Here is a 21450-nt window from a genome sequence, read left to right as displayed (position 1 = left end):
GTGATGATATTGTCTAATATTTCGGCATGTAGTCTCGAATACTCTCGCGTTGGGTCTTCTACTTCTTTGTGTTTCCGACGTTTATTTTCTAATTCTAGGCCGAATTTTAGCGTGTCACAGAAAACACTTTCAAAATCGTTTCTGAGTTGACAGAGAAATGCTTTCGTTTCTTGTATTTCCTGAATACAGAAACTGATGTCGAGTTGTTTGGTCTGCAGTATATTATACAGGTGCCCAGTGCTGTCAAAAATCTTAGAAAATAGAACTAGGAAAAACACATTTTCAAAACTTTCTAGAAAACTGATGAAACCTTTTGCTGAAGAAATAGTGTCATTATCCCATTCTTGTGGATGTTCTGTTATTGTGGTAAACATTTCCAAAAGGGAATCTCGATTACTGAATGCAGTGTTAACAAGTCTATCATTATAATTCCATCTTGTTGGTGCAACACCTGGCAGCCGTTTCCCAACTATCTTATCTAGCAATGCTACCCGCTTAGTAGAGTGCGAAAAAAAAGCAGAAAGTCCAGAAAGGGTGCTGAAGAACACTCTACACTTGCTAATGTTATTTACAGACTGCGTTAAGACAAGGTTCAAAACGTGTGCTGCGCAATGTACAAACAAAGCACTCGGGAATTGGTCACGTACCAGTTTCTGTACGGAATTTAAATTTCCTGCCATAACTGCAGCTCCATCATAAGACTGTGCGATAAGTTTGCTCCCACAGTTAGCTAATGCAACTACGTCAATTGCATGGCCAGCTATGGCTCTTGCTGACCTATTACAGCTAACATCAGTGAATCCATAAAATCTCTCGTTTATTTCTCCATCACTACTTACAAATCTAAAAACAGTGGACAACTGAGAAAGTTTAGCACAGTCTGATGTCTCGTCGAGTAAAATTGACACAAAAACTGATTTTTCAATTTCCTTTTTAATTTCAGCCAACACAACATTCTGAATGGATTCTATTAGATCATTTTGAATGTTTCATGACATACCAGAAAATACTGTGGACGTCTCAAGATGCTGCGACAATACTGGATCATAAGTCGCAATTAAAGCAAGTAATTCTCCATAATTACCACGGTTTTCCGATTCTTTTGTTTCGTCATGACCACGGATTGGCAATTCCTGCACACCTAAGAAACAAACAACATCTATTAAACGCTTCAAAATTTCTCTGTTTCTTTTAACTTGTTCGTTATGTCGTTGTGTGCTTAATTGTTTGGATCTATCTAAACCAAGATCGACTCTATGTTTCCCAAATTCTTTAAGAGACAAAAACGAGTTTATGTGAACTTCAGAACGTTCGTGTTTTTTAACAGCATTACAAAGATTGTTGAGGTCACAATACCCAGTAGAAGTCCATGTGTTGACTTCTTTTGAAAACAACAAACATGGCCAGCAAAACAGTTTGTTTAGGCTGTTGCATCCCGCTAACCACAAATGTTTTTGATAGACATTTTTTTGGAAATGGCGCACAAAACTGCCTTTCTTACGTGTTGTCGTAATAGTAACTTCTGGTGTCGGCCTACCTTCTTTAATAATGTCACATCTATCCTGAAAAGTGTAGGCACTGCAGGAAAAATTATTCGCTCGTAATCCACACACACCACACTTACATTCACGTTTTTCTGTTTCATCATTCATTTTATTTTCTCGGTTCTTAGTCTCACAATTAACTTTCTTATTTCGGTTATCGGTGTATACTGTAAAGCCTACATTGCTAACGAATATGGAATAAATTCTAAGTAGCAAAACTAAAATTAATAAAATCAATAGGTACGAGTTATGTGATAGCGTTACCGCGCGCGCAAACAAACGTACTGAGTTCGTATCTCGCCACCTGCCGTGCCGAACTGTAGCGGACATAGCCGAAGCAGTCGGCGGAAGAATTCCACCACCGTCTGCTTCGGCCAAGTTCGCTTCTGTTCGGCAAGAATACGTTACATTCGTAGCTTCTACCACGTAATTTTACAGCCAATCCCCTCCTCGAACCTTGGTACCGTGCCACCCCCCCCCTCCCCCCTCCCGATAGGAAACTACTGCGGCAGCTTTCCTGCTGAAAGCGGTCCTACCAGCGCTTCTAAACCTAGCAACGCTTCTAAAACAGCATGTTTTGTGTGTCAACGTTTCTTATAGCACACAGCGCACAGTGTTGGGTCCCAAGAAGATAGTGTAAAAAATACATACACCTAACTTCACGAGCCAAAGTAAAATACTATTCTGAATAAAATATTTATTTAAAAAATACAATGTCTGGAAACTGCCTGGGCAAGCACTGCTTGCCTTGCTTGCCCTGACGAGACGCCACTGGTGACCATTTATAATTTACTGTAAGCATGGATAACAAAGTTTAACCACTTTACACGATAGACTATTCTTTATTTTATATTGTACGAATGCTAGAATCGTTTTTCACGTATCTGCTGCATTCTTCTGCAAAAGACACGCTATCTGTAAGTACGTAAATCTAGAATTTTTATTTTGTCAATCGAACTCGGTACTTTGCGATTCATATTCGGTTTGAAGTATTACTATGGCCTTTCTATTTAGAAGACTTTGACCACAGAATCGTGTGTAACCGCACACACTGCACTTACTTTGTTACGGACACTCAGACGAATCAGATACTGTGGCTGACACCACGAGACTGGCAGCAGCTTGTGTGCCGCACGTGTGTATGGCGGCGTGTGGCGCGCTCGTAGGCCGTGCGACAAACTGTGCGCGGCATGCGGGGAAAAAAAAATCAACATTTAATATTTATCTTGAAAATTTATTATTTTTATTTTTTCACCCGCGTTTAGTGAAAACTGCGGATGCAAAGTCCGCACAAAGGCGGGCCGTCTATACTGTGCGTGCTTGCCGACCTATTAGAACACAGGCGGTGTTTTATGCCTTTTGACCTTGGTCACATCGAAACATCGCGGTTATGCAACAACGCGGGTAAAAGTTATGTCCCCCGACAACCGCGTTAAATAGGGAGTGTACTGTATTTTTTTTTTCGGACAATGAATTAGAAATTGCGGCCACCTTCGTCGGCAGTTGGCTCGGGGCGGAATTCGTTTTCGCTGGGTGCGGTCCTCTTCGAGGTCGTCCCATTTTCTTGTATGTGCAGTAAAACATTACTGAAGGACTTCATCTACGCTATTATTTTCCGGTAAATTCTCATCACGCGAACTACGAGCATCTGTTCGACGGGCATATGTATGTATGTGGAATGAATGAGCAGCCTCTTTTTGAAGTGTTTGGAATCGTCGGTGCATTCTATTTGTTTGGAAAAAAAATAAAAAACAACAAAAATTACAATCGGCGTTGAACTGTTTTATTTTTGTATATAACGAACCGTTATAGGGTGTATGTAGCTTTCTTGAGATAATTGCTAGATTAATATAGTAAATTTTAGTTTTATTAAGGGTTCTCTATATTATTTAGAATTATTTTTCACTATTGCATATTACATTTGCAATATATTGGTGTGTTTGCTGTAGCTTGAAAACTGTACTAAACCTTTTAATTTGTTTTGAAAGACTGAAACATTATGCCAATGCATTTCTTTGTAAGCATACATCAAAAACATTGAGGAAAAAACAATACAAATAAATTATTATTTTTCAGTGTTGTTAACAATAAATTGTTGAAGATGGAAGTCTAGATACAGGCTTTTTAGTGCTTTTTTGTAGCCGAAACAATGAATAGTTTATTACTTGAAACTCCTCATAAATAATGTATGAATAATGTTTATTTTATTTTTAAAGTCAGAACCCAGAACTGAGAACCGATTTTTAAGAACCGGTATCAAACTGAGAACCGGGGAAAAACAGGAATTGACCCATCACTACTCGAGTCTGATTTTCCGAAGCTTCGCACACTGCTTCTATGTATGGATGCAGCCTGAGTGTGCAAGATGTGCAATAAAGTATGTGTGTCCTCAACGTTGAAGGGCCTATATGGGTTGATTCCTAATATGTAGAACTGTTCCACTTTGTACATCCTAGCATCAATCCAGTAACAAGTTTGTTGAAAAGATTTGTGCATCAAAAAAAAGTCACATAAATAATAGGAATGGGTCAAACAAACTCAAATTCCATCATATTTCTTAATTGAAATATTTTAAGAAAAATATTTGCTGGTATATAATTAATAAATTCTAGTACTTGGCACATAAGGACCACAGCATCATCTCTGCAGAAGCTATCATGAAAATATTTGTCTCTGCCACTAGCTGCAGTGCTCTGGGAATGTTTTTTTGCATCCTTAAGGAACATTTTTGGTACTCAACAAAATTATTTGTACCCTAAGTGTGTGTGGGGATGTGTGTGATTTTTTTTAACAATAAAAATTGAAAGAAATGAATTTTTTTTCCTTCAAAAATGTAAATTTCTGAGTTTTTTATATATATTATTTTAATCCAAATATTGAGATCTAAATATATTTATGATTCAAGAAACTATTTTAGTATTCAGATTTAATGTTAAGTTTTGGAAAAAAAAAATTTAAAAAAAATTGTTTTGACCAATTACTAGAGACCGGAAAAATTCGCAAATTCATTTTGCGACTGGCCAAAATACAAATAGTTATACCTCAGTGCTGCCTCTGCTATTGGCTCACAACTCACCTGGATATTTCTGGGCCAATGAGAAACACCCGACCAAATCTTTATCGAATCACAGGCTGCTACGTTGGGACGTCTCACAAGACAGCAGCCAATGAGTGGGTGACATTTGACCGAGTGTACTTAGAACTATGGAGTTCATCCTGGAGGTCATTGAACCCGCGAATTTTTCCGGTCCCTACCAATTACTAATAAATACACACAAAAAAAATGTGTGGGTTGGAAGAATATCCTTAAAAAAATATTGTTTTACGTAATTGTTGAAGCCAGCTGTAACTCACAGTTGTATTGCGAAACCCTAAGCCAGTGTTTCAGTGATGCACAGCATGTGTGGTTGAAGCAAGAACTTGGTGCGCAGGTGAAGGTGCACCTGGCTGACGACCGCAGGAAGCACAAGGACGCGGTGCGGCAGAGCAACATGGCGTCTGTGTTCGAGAAGCTGCATCATGCCTTCATAGAACTGGACAAGCCTCCAACTCCCTCCCCGCGTGGAGTTTCCGGTATGTGCATGCGTTCTGATAGCAAAGCAAGGTTTCGCACTCGCACTTTGTTCATTTTTTACATAGTAAACTCCCGGTATACCGCGCCCCGATAGATCGCGGAATCGGGTATATCGCGGGTCAAACCATGTCCCCCAATCAGAAATGAATAATAATAATAATAATAATAATAATAACACAGTAGAACCTCGTTGATTCGTGATGGTTGGGACCGAGATAATCACGGATTACAGAATTTCACGGACTAGCGATTAAAAGCCCGGAAGGTCTTGTCAAGCTTCTTAGACACCAGCGTGCAGCTGGGTTAAGGCCAAGGTCATGTGACGTAACATCTCCCGAGGCTTACTGCGCCTTGGCAGCAGATGGATAAAAAATGGTAAACTCTCCATTATTCGTGTTAATTTGGACCCGCCGATGCCCGGATGATTAAAATCCTGTAAAAAAAAAAGTAATAAACCCGGATAATCCATTCACGGTAAGGGCCGTCTTCGAATTAGTCTCGGCTTAAAAAAATACGGCACTGCCTAGCCATTAGTTCACGGTCATTTACAACAGCCGAAGAGAGAAAGATAAGATCGTGCTGAACTTGAACACATAAATTTTGGGTAGCCCCCCCCCCCCCCCCTCATCCCACTTCGTCCAGCCGAATGCCAGCCAGACACGTCACTCGTCAGGCGCCTGCCGTGCGTTGGCGGGTGGAAACAAACAAAGGGAGACGGGAAGCAGAAGTCAGGACATCCCCCTCAAGTTTAAAGAGTGACAAATGTGACAGCTGAAAGGAGGACGACACAAAGGGTCGGTACAAACAGAGTTGCAGAGTTTGGCGGCCCACGTGATGGCTTGTAGTGTTGGCCGGCCGCCGGCCCGCGTGACGTTAATTTTAAGCGCTGACAATTTTTACTTCTCTTTTTTTTTTCTGCACTTTTAAATCGTCCCGGATTATCCGATTCCCGAATTAGCGCGTCACGGATTAACGAGGTTCTACTGTAATAATAATGCAATAAATGGTTGACAGCCGATTAGGATAATTTTGCGTTGTAACTCACAATCTAAGCATCGGGCAGAAAAAAGCCTAGGCGTAGAAAATGTCCGCAGTGAAATTCTAAACAAGATATATCCGTACATTATTCCTCTATCTTGTAGTGTTTTCAAATTATGGTCCAATCCAGCCCAGTGTTATTTTCTGAAACACTAGTTCTTAACATTTTTTTAACCCACAAATAAAGCATCGGACAGGGGACCCGATAAAGCCCACCGTCCAGCGACATTATCCAGCGTGACTCGGCTGGGGATTGATGTTGGATAGTCTTGGTTGACGGCAAGCGCTGGGAGGGGAGAGGCGAGCAGAGAATATGCGACCAAGACACCCGTGTAGACGGGAGGAGTGGAATATAAGCGCCAGTGATGAGAGGGGCGATTAAGCCGAAAGGGGGGAAGTCTGGTGACCTTGAGTAGTTTACTCATTTCCGTCTGCACACTTCTCGTGTTCACGTGTGTTGACAAGCGGAGACATATAAATGTTTTGTTACAATTGAACCTACAGACGTAATATTATTCGTTGTATTATACACGTTCATCTTTTTACTTTGGTATAATGTTTTAACATTAAATAGTAAAGTAAATCAGCTAGCGTATTTTTAATCTTTGCCGAGGAATTCCGAGTGGTCCAATACTTACGTGAACCATACTGTACCACTTTTGCCGTGAGGTAGTAAACAAGCCCCGGATATGTTTATGTGTAGCGGCCTCCCGACCTTTAACCAGAGGCTGGGGAATATAACACTTGCCGATCCGAGCCACACACACTCAGCAACTCGACACAGCGTTTGATGGAATAAGTAAAGACAACGTTTAACAGACTTTTTAATACGGCGCCACTGATTGCGCTAAAATTATTTTGGCGAAATTTTTGTATCCCACATGTGACCATTTATAATTTACTGTAAGCATGGATAACAAAGTTTAACCACTTTACACGATAGACTATTTTTTATTTTATATTGTACGAATGCTAGAATCGTTTTTCACGTATCTGCTGCATACTTCTGCAAAAGACACGCTATCTGTAAGTACGTAAATCTAGAATTTTTATTTTGTCAATCGAACTCGGTACTTTGCGATTCATATTCGGTTTGAAGTATTACTATGGCCTTTCTATTTTTGAAGACTTTGACCACAGAATCGTGTGTAACCGCACACACTGCACTTACTTTGTTACGGACACTCAGACGAATCAGATACTGTGGCTGACACCACGAGACTGGCAGCAGCTTGTGTGCCGCACGTGTGTATGGCGGCGTGTGGCGCGCTCGTAGGCCGTGCGACAAACTGTGCGCGGCATGCGGGGAAAAAAAAATCAACATTTAATATTTATCTTGAAAATTTATTATTTTTATTTTTTCACCCGCGTTTAGTGAAAACTGCGGATGCAAAGTCCGCACAAAGGCGGGCCGTCTATACTGTGCGTGCTTGCCGACCTATTAGAACACAGGCGGTGTTTTATGCCTTTTGACCTTGGTCACATCGAAACATCGCGGTTATGCAACAACGCGGGTAAAAGTTATGTCCCCCGACAACCTCGTTAAATAGGGAGTGTACTGTACTTTTTTTTTGTCAGTGGTGAAGCAGATGTTTTTTTCATTAATTTATTTTACACTAGTACTTATTAATGATAGTTTTACTTATGGTGAGCTAAGAGAAAAATAAATATATTATTATAATTTATGTGTATCTGAAGGCATTTAAATTCTTAAATGGCTCCTTAAATACCCCCTAAATTTTATTTATGTAGAAGGGTAGTAACCATGTAAGTTTATGATCCCAAATTTTGCATGAAGAAATGATATTAAGATTGTAAGAGATGGTTAGTCATAGTCTAATGATGGTGATTATTGAAATGAATTTTAAAGTGTTTCTATAGTTCTGAACATGAACCAAATAGTTGTGATATTGAACTAAATAGGTGCTGCAGCACAGAAACCAGTGACTTGATGGGAAGTGGGCTGCAACATTGTGTGTGTGGCTGTGTTGACGTGCACAGAAGAGAAATTTTGCTCTTTGACAGACTCTTAATTTATTTGCATCAAATAGGGATACAGTTTATTAAAAATCCAAGTTACTTGATACTACTTAGTACTTATTTTAATTAGCATAAAGAAAGCTAACATCACATGTCTCATTGGCATTGCACATGTTCTGTAATATTGCTTTGGTCTTCTTCCTTGTGAGTTATTTCTTCTTTGCCAATGAATATTTTTTTTTCTTAAACTTTGCTTGTGTACATGACTCAAAATTTTTACATATTTGGAATTTAAATTTAGTTAATATATTTGCATCTAAATCTGTAGGAAATTAGTAACAATGGCAGTCTGAAGTAAGCACAGAAATGATGCTAACACCGAAATGAAAACCAAGCCATTGACTTTTTCCATAATGAAACAAAAAAAATATCCATGTAAGTAATCCTTAGTTTACGTATGAAGTATATACACCAATAGATATTGAGCACCAAATAGTCAACCAGACATATATTTAATAAGCTCTAAAACATTTGTCGAATTTAAAAAAATTTTTGTTCAACGCGAAATTTCGCTACTAAATTTTCATGTAAAATTCATAACATGTTAGAATATCACATTTAGTTTTACCAAATATTTGCATAAATCATAACACTATGAGTTTGTTATTTCAAACAATTACAAATGAACTGAAGATACATCAGAATATTATCGGTGTTGTATGTTCCAGTGACTGCGTCCCCACGGCACAGCGATGACGAGACTCCGCCCAAACTGAACGTCGGTGTGTGCGCCGACTCGAGAGAGGGAGGCTTGGAGGCCGCGCTGGAGACCCTCCGAGCACGCTTGGAGCAGCAGCGCGCCCTGCTGCGCAGCCACGCGGTCCATCAGCCAGCCAGCTCGGAACAGAACATGAGTAGGAAGGTCGGCCAGCAAGGGAGAGTAATGACTTTACCTGAAGAAGATGGTCAGGCAAACAAGCAGTCCGTAAGTTCCAATGAAAATTATATTAAATTTCAAGTAGATAGTAGGTCGAAGGGCAAGATTCAAGAAATTATACAAGGTAGTTCTAAGAGTGAAAACCAGGATTATAAACAAAAATGCAGTTCTAAGGATAGAAAGAAAGAAGGTAAACATGAAGGTAGATCAAAAATTACAAACATTGAAGGAACTTCAAAGGATAGGAACCAAGGGATTAAACGCGAAGGCAGATCAAAGGATACGAAACAAGCATGTAAACAAGAAAGTAGTTTGAAGCATATCCTAGAAAGTAAATGTGATAAAAGGTTGAGGGAAAGAAATTTAGAAGGCTTGTCAGAAGATGAGTTGGGGGATAAGAACAAAGAAAGCAGACATGAAGGTACTCGGAAGGAAAGGAATCGCAGAATAAAGCGTGTTATATCAAAGGAAAAGGAGCACAAAGATGGACAGTCTGGCAGGTTGAGGGATGGGGAAAGAGAAGACTGGCAGAAACGAGAAAGCACCCTGGAAGACAGATATAGGGAGAGCAGTGAAGGCAGTGAAGTCACTGTGGTGGGTGAGTACAGTCTGGATGTATCGACGTCGAAGCGTGCCGAAGTGGCCACCAACAGCGCAAGCAGCAGTGAAAAGTCGAGCTCCAACTCCCTGTGCGTGTACGAAGACATGAAGCTCAAGCTGAACGTGAAGGAAGTCGTCAGGAGTCCCGTGAGAGCGGGCCACCGGCCGCAGAGGTGGAAGCACGTCTGCAAGAACAGTGTTAACGTGAGGCGTTGTAGAAAGAAGTTGTCCATGGTGGAGGAAGGAACCCAGACAATCACCGACCTCGGAGAAGGAGTGGAGGGGATGGTGATGGAGAGCTCGGGCAGCACTGCGTACTTGAGCCCTCCGCAGCACCTGTCCAGCGAACAGACGGAGGCCATTGACCAGCTCCTGCACGCGGTGGGGCACCACAGAGAGCAAGTGGAGGACCTCATCGCTGAAGGTGGAAGGGAGAACAACCCAGTGCTCATGCTGTACATCGCCCGACTGCTGTCCATGAGTCGCGCTAGTGTCGAGAACCTGAGTGTCGTCTCCAGTCCGACTCCACAGAACACACGCTGCGATTGCCTGGGATGCAACGTCGACCAGAATGAACACGAGCAAGCAGCTCCTTCGCAACCGCCTCCAGTCGCATGTCCACAGACCACTCTGCCTGTCTCTCATCCTGACATGAACACTTGTACTCAGAGTTATACTTCTGATACTTATCTGCAATGCTCTCAGGGCTTTGCTTCCCATACCAACCCTAGGGTAAATCTTCACTCCTCCTCATCTTCAAACAATGCCTTTTGCCCCGAGGGTTCCTTGCATCCATCTTGTGCAGGCTCACACACACATGTTACCTCTACAATTTGCGAACCCAAAATGTACAGCATGCCTTTTGACAAGTTCACTGATTCACTTATCTTTCCACAAGGAATTGGCACACCTGTCTCGTTTCCTGTGCAGGAGTCATTTGAAGCTCGTAACTATGAAGAGAATTGTGAATCATCTTTGCAAAACCATTACTTCAGCACCAGCTTATTGGACATTCCTTTGGGTACAGATTATACCAAACACAGCTCGGCCGACAGGAGCAAGTTTGAAAACAGCATGGAGAGAGGCCACACCATATCAAGTCAGTGCGCAAAGATCTCTAACATTTCTGCGCAGATTGAGTCAGTCAGAGAAGAGCACAAGCTGCTGGAAAGCTCAAACCTAAACCATGACATAACCACGGTGTGCTCACCTGTGTTTGTGCCTACACCCCATTCTCCCATGGGCACGAGCATGATGGAACCAAGTCCCAACACTTGGAGGGCGGCCTTGGCTGGCGAGGTAGCGACGCAGCAGCAAGACCGCCAGCCGCGACAGAAGCCACCATCTGCCCTGGACCGCAACAGACTGCTGGCTAGGTGGTGAGCATTTAAGCCCTAGTATCCATCATTATTGAAACCATTAATGCATTAATATTCATCCATTTGACATCTAAATTTGTGTTGTGTGTGGTTTATGGAAAAATAGTTGTTCCATTTCTAGTAATGTCTAACAAATTTTAACAAAGCCATGGAAATATTTTTGTGCTAAAAGAATACTGCAATGTTAAAAAAAAACTTTGATATTGTCTGTATGTAACGTAATAATCTATAAGGGGTGTGCAAAGTTTTGGACAGTCAAAGTCTAATTAAAGAATAATTTTCTTTGTATTAGTCTTTGGAAAATATTTAAAAACTTTGCAGATTCTAAAGATGTTTTCTCAGAGCAGCTTATGTTAAAAATTTGGTTTTTTTCTTGTTTGGGGTCATAAATAACATCAGTGGTGTCGGCTATCGGCAATTAGACCATATATGTTGATAGATGATTGTGTTTAGTGCAGTATATATTTAAAAATTGATTTTAATGCTTGATTGGGGCCATAAATAACATCGGTGGTGTGTGCTAACAGTGTTTAGAGCATGGTAGTGGAAGTGTTCCTTCGTCCTACTGGGAGTGTGAAACATCCCCAGGAGACGGTGATTGTTGTTTGAGGTGAGGAGCTGTTGACAGCACTAGTACCCGAGACATGATACAATAGTAACACAGGATGGGTGCATGGATGCAATGTAGCATCTAAGCGCCTAGGCCAACACTACCTCCACGTGGTAACAGTGGTTTTGTTTGACAAAAGTGAGCTCTGCCCAGGAGCCCTCGTCCTAACATCCAAAGAGGTATCTGGTGAGGTGGAAACCCCTAACTACGGCAACAGCAGAAGGGACGATAACTTCCTTGGGGGATCGGAACTGCCGGGCCCTCGGGTCGTGGGTCCCAAAGGCCTGCATGAGATTTGCAGGGCAAAATGGCAGAGGCTGGACTGGGCAGTTTCACGACAGGGACTGTAAAAACTAAACTCCGGCGAGCCGTAGTCAATGGGACATTCGAGGGGCTGGTTCTGCGGGTCTCCAGTTCCTGAGGTAACTCTGTGTGAGCAGACCCGGGACAGTTACCCCACTGACTTGCGGGCCAACATGCTGGAGCAGTAGCGCAGGACGGCCAAGCGATAGCACCCATCCAGGTGCTCCGGGTGTTATGAGCCTTGTGGTGTTGGATTCACACTGACATTCTGATCCAGGTTGTCAGCTGCAGTCGGAAATCTGGTGAATTGGTTACTTGGAGCTTAATGATCAAGCCCTAGGATTCCCCAATCCGAAACATGTGGACGTAAGAGCAATTTTTAATCTGCTCCGGTGCTGGCTAGCCTGGAGAGCTAGGAGGCTTGGGTAGGGCCTCTTGTCAGATCTTGGGCTATCTGCAAGCACCAATCAGTGTATCCAGTGGGGGTTTACAGAATGAGAGGTTCAGATAGGCACCAGATGGTAACTTGCTAGGGGGCATGCCGCTGGTTTGCTGGTTGTTGTTGGGTGGTGTTGATGGTGGTATGGTTTTCTCAGCCTCTCGGTATAGCCCCTCAATGCTCCAGTTCGCTGAATGAGCAAGGATGAGGGTGGTGCCAGCCTCTCAACTTAGACTTCTTTGACGCCTCTGAGCTGCGATGAAACGGCGTATCTATTTCCCCCGCCATACGGGGCCGTTCCTTGTTCCGTCTGACTTTGCCCCACATGTGGAGTACATGCCGGCCCACAAGGGTTAAAGGAACTCACGCATTAAATATGTGGAGCGAAAGCTTTAATAAGAGTGTTTAGAGCATTAATGTTAAAAAGTTGGTTTTAATGCTTGTTTGGGGCTATAAATAATATCCATGGTGTCGGCTTCTTGTGTTCAGAGCAGCATATTTTTAAAAATTTGTTTTACTGCTGATTTGGAGTCATAAATACGTAACATTGTTGGTGTCGCTTACTGCGTTTTTACATGGGTTGTTTTGTCAATATATTACACAGTGGAAACCTGATTCTTGCCTGCCCCCACCTCCCTAGCTAGCAACTGTCATGGAGATGTTTAGCTTTTTGAAAGCTCAATTATTATTTTTTCCAATTAGCTAACAAAACATTGTATATTTAGGTTCCTGAAAGAAAAAAACATTGGTGTCTTTTACACAAGCCTGCAGGCATTGGAGAAACAAATTCCTCTAGACTTTGATTACACTCGGTGATGATCATTTGGTCTCGAATGGCTGGATATTCTTATAAAATGAAACAATTAAATATAGGGGTGAGCCGATCACCACATTTGCCGATCATGCCGATGCCAGAAATGTGATACTGATCATGCCGATTTTTTTGACCGATTAGTGCTTTTTTAAGTTGGTTGTAAAATATGCTCCAAATTACTTGAAAAGTATTGCATAAAGATACAAACGTGATCACTGTTGGTAAAAAAAAATGTATGCACTGTGTGTGTGTGTGTGTGTGTGTATGTGTGTGTATATATATATATATATATATATATATATATATATATATATATATATATATATATATATATATATATATATATATATATATATATATATATATATGCACAATATATTTCACGGTCATGAAATGACATTAAATGTCTCGACAAATTTGTGGTGTTGAAGCCACTGGTCAAATTTCCACCACGTGAAATTTCGGCTTTGCAAAGGTTGCATCTTGCTTTCCCCTCAATCACCTACAACAACGGTAAAATGTTTCCAAACAAAGCTGCTTTTCTTTGACATTTATAATCAAAATGCAATATTTAACTGGAAAATATAAACTCCAATTTCTAACTCTGACTTTCAAAACATTAACAAAATGACTAAACGAAAAACGTGATGAAAATACTGTTGTAAACACGCCAGACAATGGAGGTTAACTATCGCAGTTTGTTACACAATCGATTAGTAATGGTTTGTTTTCAATCGAGTCGCCAATATACATACCCGTGTTTTATCACACAATCGTTGCACCGTTATTTTAAGACGTCCAAATTTGGAGGGGACAAAACGTCGCAATATGTTTTGGTCCCGCTGTTAGATTCTAACTGCTTTGTGTATGTAGTTTTCCCATATAAAACAATGTATTTTATAGTTGAAATCTATTATTCATTTGGATTTTACCGTTTACGTATTAAATTTACAGAAATACGAAGTTGTCTGATGTGTAAATTTTCTTTTAAAGATATTTTCAAACCTTTTAACCTTTATCTGTTCGTCTTCGTCGCCGCTACGTATCGCATATGAAAATGTAGCCGGTTGGAATTATTCATGTTGAGTTATGTTGATTCCAATGTAGAGCGAGCGCACGTCGTCGAATATCGATATCGATAGCTCGCCGTACGCATGCAACGTGCGCGCTCTTACTCTTGTCGAGTTAACTAAATTTAATAACCCGCACTTTGTCGTGGAAAGTGTGTACTATGACGATAGTTCAGAAAACAAACCTGGACAACGTAGCAAATATATAAACACAACAATAAAAATAAACAAGTAGTATGGACAACACAACGACGAAATGCGTTTTCTTTTTTCTATTTTAAGTTGAACAAAATGTTTTTGTTGTATGACGTATTAAATGGTTTGGTGTGCTTTTGTTTACTCTTTTTAAACAAACGCACTTTTAATGAATATGTTTATTTTTTAAGAATAGCTTCACTAATTTTTTTTTTTCTGCAGAAAAGATTCAGATTCAAACACGTAAGTAATGTAAATGTTACTTAAAAACGTCAAGCAACAGTTCTGAAGCAAAAAATATGTCGGCGCTTTTGTGTTACGTAAAGAGATTTTTTTTGTCTTCAGAAAGCGGTAATCGGTAAAAAGGATCTGCATGCATGAAGCCGATTATGCAAATGACCAAAATCAGCCGATCTTAATAATCGCAATCGGCATCGGCTCACCCCTAATAAATATTTAAACACAATTATTAAGTCTGATGATGATAATGAGGTATCAAAAGTATGTTTGCTAAAAAAAGTTAAAACAGGCATAACCCTAGTATTGATAACAATTAAAAATAAATTGAACATGCTATACTGTTGTGGGAAAAAATTTCTTTTGCACATTTTTGTTGATAAAAACATTTTTTTTTTTTTTGTAAACTTTGACTAGTCATACTGTAAAAAAAAAATTTTTGAAGCTAACTTGGCAAGTATTTTAAAAGTCGGTTCATCTAAGCAAGATTTAAAAATTGGACAAACAGATTTTAAAATTTATTACAAAGTTTTTTTTCTCTTGTCTCTCCCTTCCTCTCTCACCTTCCTACTGTATGTACAGCTGAAATGAACCAAACAATTTTAACATTTACACACACAAGGGTAGGGTTCGATTCAGAGCTTACAGATGTGGCTTAAACTGTGCGAGTAGTAGCAGGTAGGTGCCCCTTTCAACATCCTAAAACATCTCGCCTGAATGGCCCCTAGGAAGCCAGAAAAAGCTCTTTTAAGATTCTAAGTAGAGCTTGAGGGGTATTGTTCATGAATGTTCAGTGGTCAAGCACATTGTCTGGCAATCCATGTTCAATACTCACTGTTACCGTTCTTTGTTTTTTATTTCTCGCAATATTCAACTATTAATTACAGAATTTAAATATATTGGAACAGTTAAATAAATATTAAAAATTATTACAAAAATTTCCTAGTCAATAAGAGGAATCAGATCAGGTTTTTAAAAGTTCTTATAAGTTATAATTTTAAATAAATAAATAAAATAATTATGAAAAGTTTATTTTGGTTTGTTTTCTAGTTTATCACTGTCAAATTTAATAACAGTATCACTTTAATAAATGAGTATGATCAATTTGTGAATTATTTAGAAGATAATCATAGTGTATTGGTAAATATTTCCTGGTGAAGGAAATAATATTTGTTTTTTCCTTGTTTAGAATTAACAAATTATGAAGTCACATCAATTGTAATATCAGACTTAGAGAAGTAATATTTGTGTAGTTTTTTAGATCAGCAAATAACAGGCTCAAAGAATATTTAAAACCTGGGTAATTTTATAAATAAAAATTTTTGAACAATTAAGTATCTTAAGGTAGTAACCTTAAGATACTACAGACTTATAAACCAATGTCTGAAAGTTTATCAAGTACCCTCTTTTATCGCATAATCGTTGCACCTATATTTTTGGCCGTCAAAATTGGGATAAAAAAACTTATCGCATAAACGTCGAATGATGTTTTTGGTCCCACTATTAAATGCCGAGCGCTTTGTGTAGGTATCTTTTCCGTATAAAACGATGTATTTTAAAGTAGAAATCTAATATTTATTTGTAAATTACCACTTACTTATTTTATTAACGGAAATACAAAGTTGTCTGACGTGTAAAATTACTTTTAAAGACTTTTTAAACGTTATCTTTTTCTGATTGTCTGCGTCGCCGCGGTGTACCGGTGTAGATATATTTTCAGTATAACACAATGTATTTTAAAGTATAAATCTAATATTTATTCAGACATTACCATTTACTTATTTAATTAACGGAAATTCGAAGTTGTCCGACATGTAAATTTTCTTTTAAAGCCATTTTTTAACGTTATTTCCTTTATCTGATTGTCTACATCGCCGCGGGGTACAGCTTATTAACATGTAGCCAGCGCTAGTTGGCATCATTCGTTTTTGGTTGTGTATCTTCCCGTATAGATAGCGCGCACGTAGTTGAATATCGATATCACGCCGATTGCATGCACCGCGCGCTCTCTGTCAAGTGCCGAGTTAACCACATTTGACGGCCCGCACTCTTTCGTGGCAAGTTACGCGTTAGTTCACGTCACAGATTCCAGTGGCGTTACAGTTTGTATTTTTCTATTTAAAGTTGAAGAAAGGTTTTTGTTTAATGAATTATTAATATAAATTGTTTGGAGTGCACTTGTATACTCCACCCTTTTTTAAATAAATGTACTTTCCATGAACGGGTTTTGTTTTTATAAATAGCTTAACCTAAGATATTAGAATAAAATGTGCGACGATTATGCGAGAAAACACTGTAATAATGAATGATTTACAGTATCAAAGGCTTTAGTGTAAGACATTTATTTGGAGAGGTTTTAATTTTAATCCAGACTGTTTCTATTCCTGGATGTTCATGAAGAAGGGGGTGCTGAACAGATGTATATATATGTTTGATTTGCACACTCACTTCACCAATTTGAAACCTTTATCATCAGCGATTTGTTTGTTATGAGACTTGCTTTCATCGTACAAATCCCGCTGCATCCCAAGTAGGTCACACATAGAATCTTTGTCGGCAGATGTTGCTACACATAAATCCATGCCACCGACACTTAAAGATACCACCCGATCATTCTTTGCTCGGATATCTTGCTTAAGAATATTAAGTTCATGTTTGAGTTCAGAGAATTCAGTCCTGGAACCAACTTAACTTTTTTTTTCAGATTACAAGTCTTCAAAGCTGAGACTCAACACACTCATGGTATAATCTTCACTTAAAGCCTTTTTAGACCCGGATATTTTAGGCAACTGTCTGAACATGTTCATTATACTTAATTGATTACGATCAGCAGTTATTTTCTTATATTCACGGGCCTAGAAAAACCAAAGAAATCAGGTTTTTTCACTTCACGATGAAACAATGTTGGAGAACACAATAATCACGTCAAAATCTTGAGTTATAGGGCTCACGAGCACAAACGACCATAGGCAGCAACTCACGTGGACCCTGCACGAACTCGCAACCGCACCATCTTCGTCTTCCAATTCGAATTGAAAAAATGGTCCTTGTACACCCCTATAGCCAATATAATAAAAGACATGCATTGTACCATTGCATATTTTAGTTATATCTTTGTTAGTGATTGTAGTTGGTGTGTGCAGGAATGACCACGAGTTGTCCACCATCGTGGAAGTGGACACCCCTCAGACGTCTCGAGTGCTTGCCACGACGGCAGACCGGCGGGAGAGCGTCGGCTCCGAGGACACGCTGCCGGACGTCGCGGCCGAGCTGATGAGGCGTGGGCTCGTGACCAGGTCCTTCTGGCAGGATGCGTGCGAGGAGCCCGAGTGTGAACAGGCCCTGAGCTGGGCAGGCTCGACGCTGCACAAGGTGCGGCTCGGCTCCTCCTCCCCCAGCCCGCGCGGCCGCTCCACCCCGCTGGCCAACCCGGTGCCCCCCGTGTGCTTCCCGAGCGAGTCGGACGTATCGACTGTGCACCCGAGTTCCGAGACCAACACCTGATGTTCAGGATTCAGGCATCTAGTACCTGGAATATTAACTGCTAGTCATATATGTTCAAAGAACATTCTACTGTGGCAATAACAATTTTGAACTTTTTTGTGATGCGAATGCATAATAAAGTGTTGTGTTTGAAGAATTGTCCAGTATCTGGACTATATGTAATACATTTTACTTTTTTTTTTTTATATAACTAAACAATCAATTTTTTATTACCTTAAATAAACTCAAATAAATTTCTGTTCTCTGTAAACAGTTAACTTTGAACGTCTGACTATTTGCAGTTGCTTGTTTTTAAGTCAGCTATTTAATTTATGGCATTAATTCAGTATCAATTTATTTTTTTTTTTAATTTTGTTCTTGTCATGTATAAACTTTTCGTAGCGATAAATACAAATCAACAAAATTTCTTTGAAACAATAAATTACAGATACTATAACATCAACGGTACATATTGTTTGTGTTTGGCTGATGACGGAGGGTGCCAGCCGCAGGCACTGGGCAGCAAACTGTGAAAGCAAGTGACGTAACCGTCGCTCTTCGGAAGCGTGGGAAGGTCTCCGTTTCTCCTGAGATGCAGCAGAATGTCCTTGGACCTGTGGCGAACTCCTTCCTGGCGGTTGGGCCACCTGTGTCCGTTGCTGTGGTGTCAGAGTCGTGTGGACTCGGCAGGTCTGGAGGTATACTTCTGCAAGCAACGAGATGATGCTGTGAGGTGTGATGCATCTTTATTTTTTTTATCTTTAGTTTGTCGCCACCTTGTTAATGATTTCCAGACAAGTTTTAACTTTGGTGTCAATGAACGGTTCATGCTAACTTAAAAACTTTTGAAATCATAAATTGGAAAAGATCCTTTCACATAGCTGTTGCTCACATTTATTGCCAACTCTTTACCTACTAGATCAGATCACTGATACATAGGCCCCCTGAAAGTGGTAAATAAAGTTTTCAGATTTCGTCATTAAAAATTACCAAAAGCGGTGTTAAAATTCACTTTAAAACTCAAAAGCGGTGCTAAAATTCACTTAAAAACACAAAAGCAGTGCTAAAAACTAAAAAAAAAAAGTGAGTGTTACCGTAAATATATCTAAAATTATTTAAGTTAAATAATTTTACTTGAACCTACTCATTACTGAATACCCTAAACAAATAGGTTACATATATTTATATGACAATACTTTTGATTTAGACACTGATTATTAGTTCGTTCCCATAAACTAATCTGGAAAACTATTAATCCCTTTAACAAAATCAAGGACGCACCACAACGCCAAAATGCCAAATTGATCACAACGACGACAGCTAGAAAACTGCTGTGTACCACAACGCCAACAAATGTCATTACAGGGCTGCCACAAAGGTTGGGTTAGGTTAGACTAGGTTAGGTTAGGCTAGGCTAGGCTAGGCTAGGCTAGGCTAGTTTAGGATAGGCTAGGTAAGGTAAGAAAGGTAAGGTTAGGTTTGATTGTGGTATTTCGGCATTAAGGTACATTTATTTATTTATTATTATTTGAGTGCCTACCAACAGTCAAAGCCTTTAACAGGTAGGCACTTAACAAATATTACATAAAGAAACAACAATAACATACACAAAACACAATGATAAACACAACAATAAAAATGGGACAACACAAACATAAACACATGACAAAGGACCCTTATAAGATTAAGTAGCTAAATTTGTCAAATTTAAATTACCGTATTGGCCCGAATATAAGGCGACCCCGAATATAAGGCGACCTGCAGTTTCAGGAGGCCAAACAAATGTAAAAATAATTTTTGGTATAAATTAATGTGAAAATTCATTAGACATACATTTTGTGTTGATAAATTGTTTTTGCATTTATGTATAACAATTAATTTATATTTATCACATTACTTATTTAAAATAAGTTTGAATGGCCTACCCTAAAAGTCAAAAGAAAACAATTAGAAAATATTTACATTTTTAAGTATTACACTAGAAATCTTTTCGTATGTTTACTCTAATGAAGCTGCATAATTGTCATCTTCAGAGCTGTTTATTTGTCTAGGGCTCGTTCCCCGCCGTTCCACCAATGTGTGATTGTTCATTTTTCACAGTTTACTGTATCTACGAATTTAAAATTTTTACAATGGCTATTAATCCCTCTTAAAATACAGCATTTAACTTTCCGTTTGACTTAAGCTACATATTACCACAGAACAAGGCGTATTACTATTTAGTAGTGTGTTAAACGTAAAAAAAGCAAACAAAGAATGCATCTTGCCGGAACAAAACAAGTGGCTAGCTGACATGATGAAGCATACGGCCAAGAATAACTTCGGTTACGTGACCGCGTATATTTGTCCATATTACTCTCTGACAGAGAGAGTCTGTTCTATGAATTTGAAAGAATAATCTATTATAATTATGAAAGGTTTTTACATAAATAAAGAGTGGATTATTAAAATAGCTTTTGAAGCAACGTACCAAATTCCTATTAATATGGCGTCTTTGTGCGTGTTCGGCAATGTTCGTTTTACAACAAAGAAATATTGTGGAAAGACAGTTGGCAGCCGTGAATTTCCAAACATTACATCCGAAATGTTTGTAAACGTAAACAATCGTTCTGAAAATAACTGTGATGTTTTAGTACAAATATTTCCGTTAAAAATCTGAAGAAAAATTACCGTAAATGTTAACACGCGATTGTACACAAAGTACAAAATGAATTGTGAAATAAAAGGTTGCCATTTTGAGATGCTTCAACATTCACGTTTTTACTCAAGAACAAATATTTTAATTTTCAACTTCAAACAATTGTCAATTACTGCAATATTAGGTGGATTTATGGTTTTTCCCCGTGTGAGGTAACAAAGTTTTAGTTAATATAAAAAATTGTGAACGTTTTGTTAAACAATGTTTCTACTGTAGCTTTCAGCTTGGAACTAATGTTTGCGGTTCTGACGTCTTGGGTGCGAAAATAAGGCGACTTCCAATTTTTGCATCTCTCGTTTATGTAAAAATGGTCGCCTTATATTCGGACCAATACGGTAATTCTTATCAATGAAATAACAATAAAACATTATTTACATCAGAAGTTATCATAACTGCAAGAAAATTAAGAATTCAAAATATCTTTCATAGAGAATTTTGCCCTTTGGAAAGGGTCTAAATCTTTCAAAATATCATTACAATTATCAGTACACCGTTTTGATAGCTCATTTTTTATGTGATACGTTCGAAAGGGTCGCATTGTTCTATGAT

At 39.1% G+C, this 21450-nt stretch overlaps 2 protein-coding genes across 4 annotated transcripts in view; one reads left to right on the top strand and one right to left on the bottom strand.

The window, feature by feature from the left end:
• Positions 1-18697, top strand: part of LOC134532190 (uncharacterized) — a 104234-nt gene extending 85537 nt beyond the window's left edge. Inside the window, exons 8-10 of one of the 2 annotated variants that reach the window (XM_063368597.1) lie at positions 4976-5117; positions 8865-11052; positions 17864-18697. In XM_063368597.1, the coding sequence (XP_063224667.1) occupies positions 4976-5117; positions 8865-11052; positions 17864-18224 (2691 nt within the window). In that variant the 3' untranslated portion in view covers positions 18225-18697. Of the gene's footprint in view, positions 1-4975; positions 5118-8864; positions 11053-17850 lie in introns of both variants that reach the window. The other variant, XM_063368598.1, reaches the window with a different exon arrangement.
• LOC134532188 (ATP-binding cassette sub-family C member 4-like) overlaps positions 18557-21450 on the bottom strand; it is a 133376-nt gene continuing 130482 nt past the window's right edge. For both annotated transcript variants that reach the window (XM_063368595.1, XM_063368596.1), the window contains one exon: positions 18557-18909. In XM_063368595.1, coding sequence (XP_063224665.1) covers positions 18871-18909 — 39 coding nt within the window. In that variant the 3' untranslated portion in view covers positions 18557-18870. The remainder of the gene's footprint in view (positions 18910-21450) is intronic.

The sequence above is a fragment of the Bacillus rossius genome, chromosome 5 (genome assembly GCF_032445375.1).
Source record: "Bacillus rossius redtenbacheri isolate Brsri chromosome 5, Brsri_v3, whole genome shotgun sequence".
NCBI classification, from domain to species: domain Eukaryota; kingdom Metazoa; phylum Arthropoda; class Insecta; order Phasmatodea; family Bacillidae; genus Bacillus; species Bacillus rossius.
This window is presented reverse-complemented; position numbering and strand designations above follow the sequence as displayed.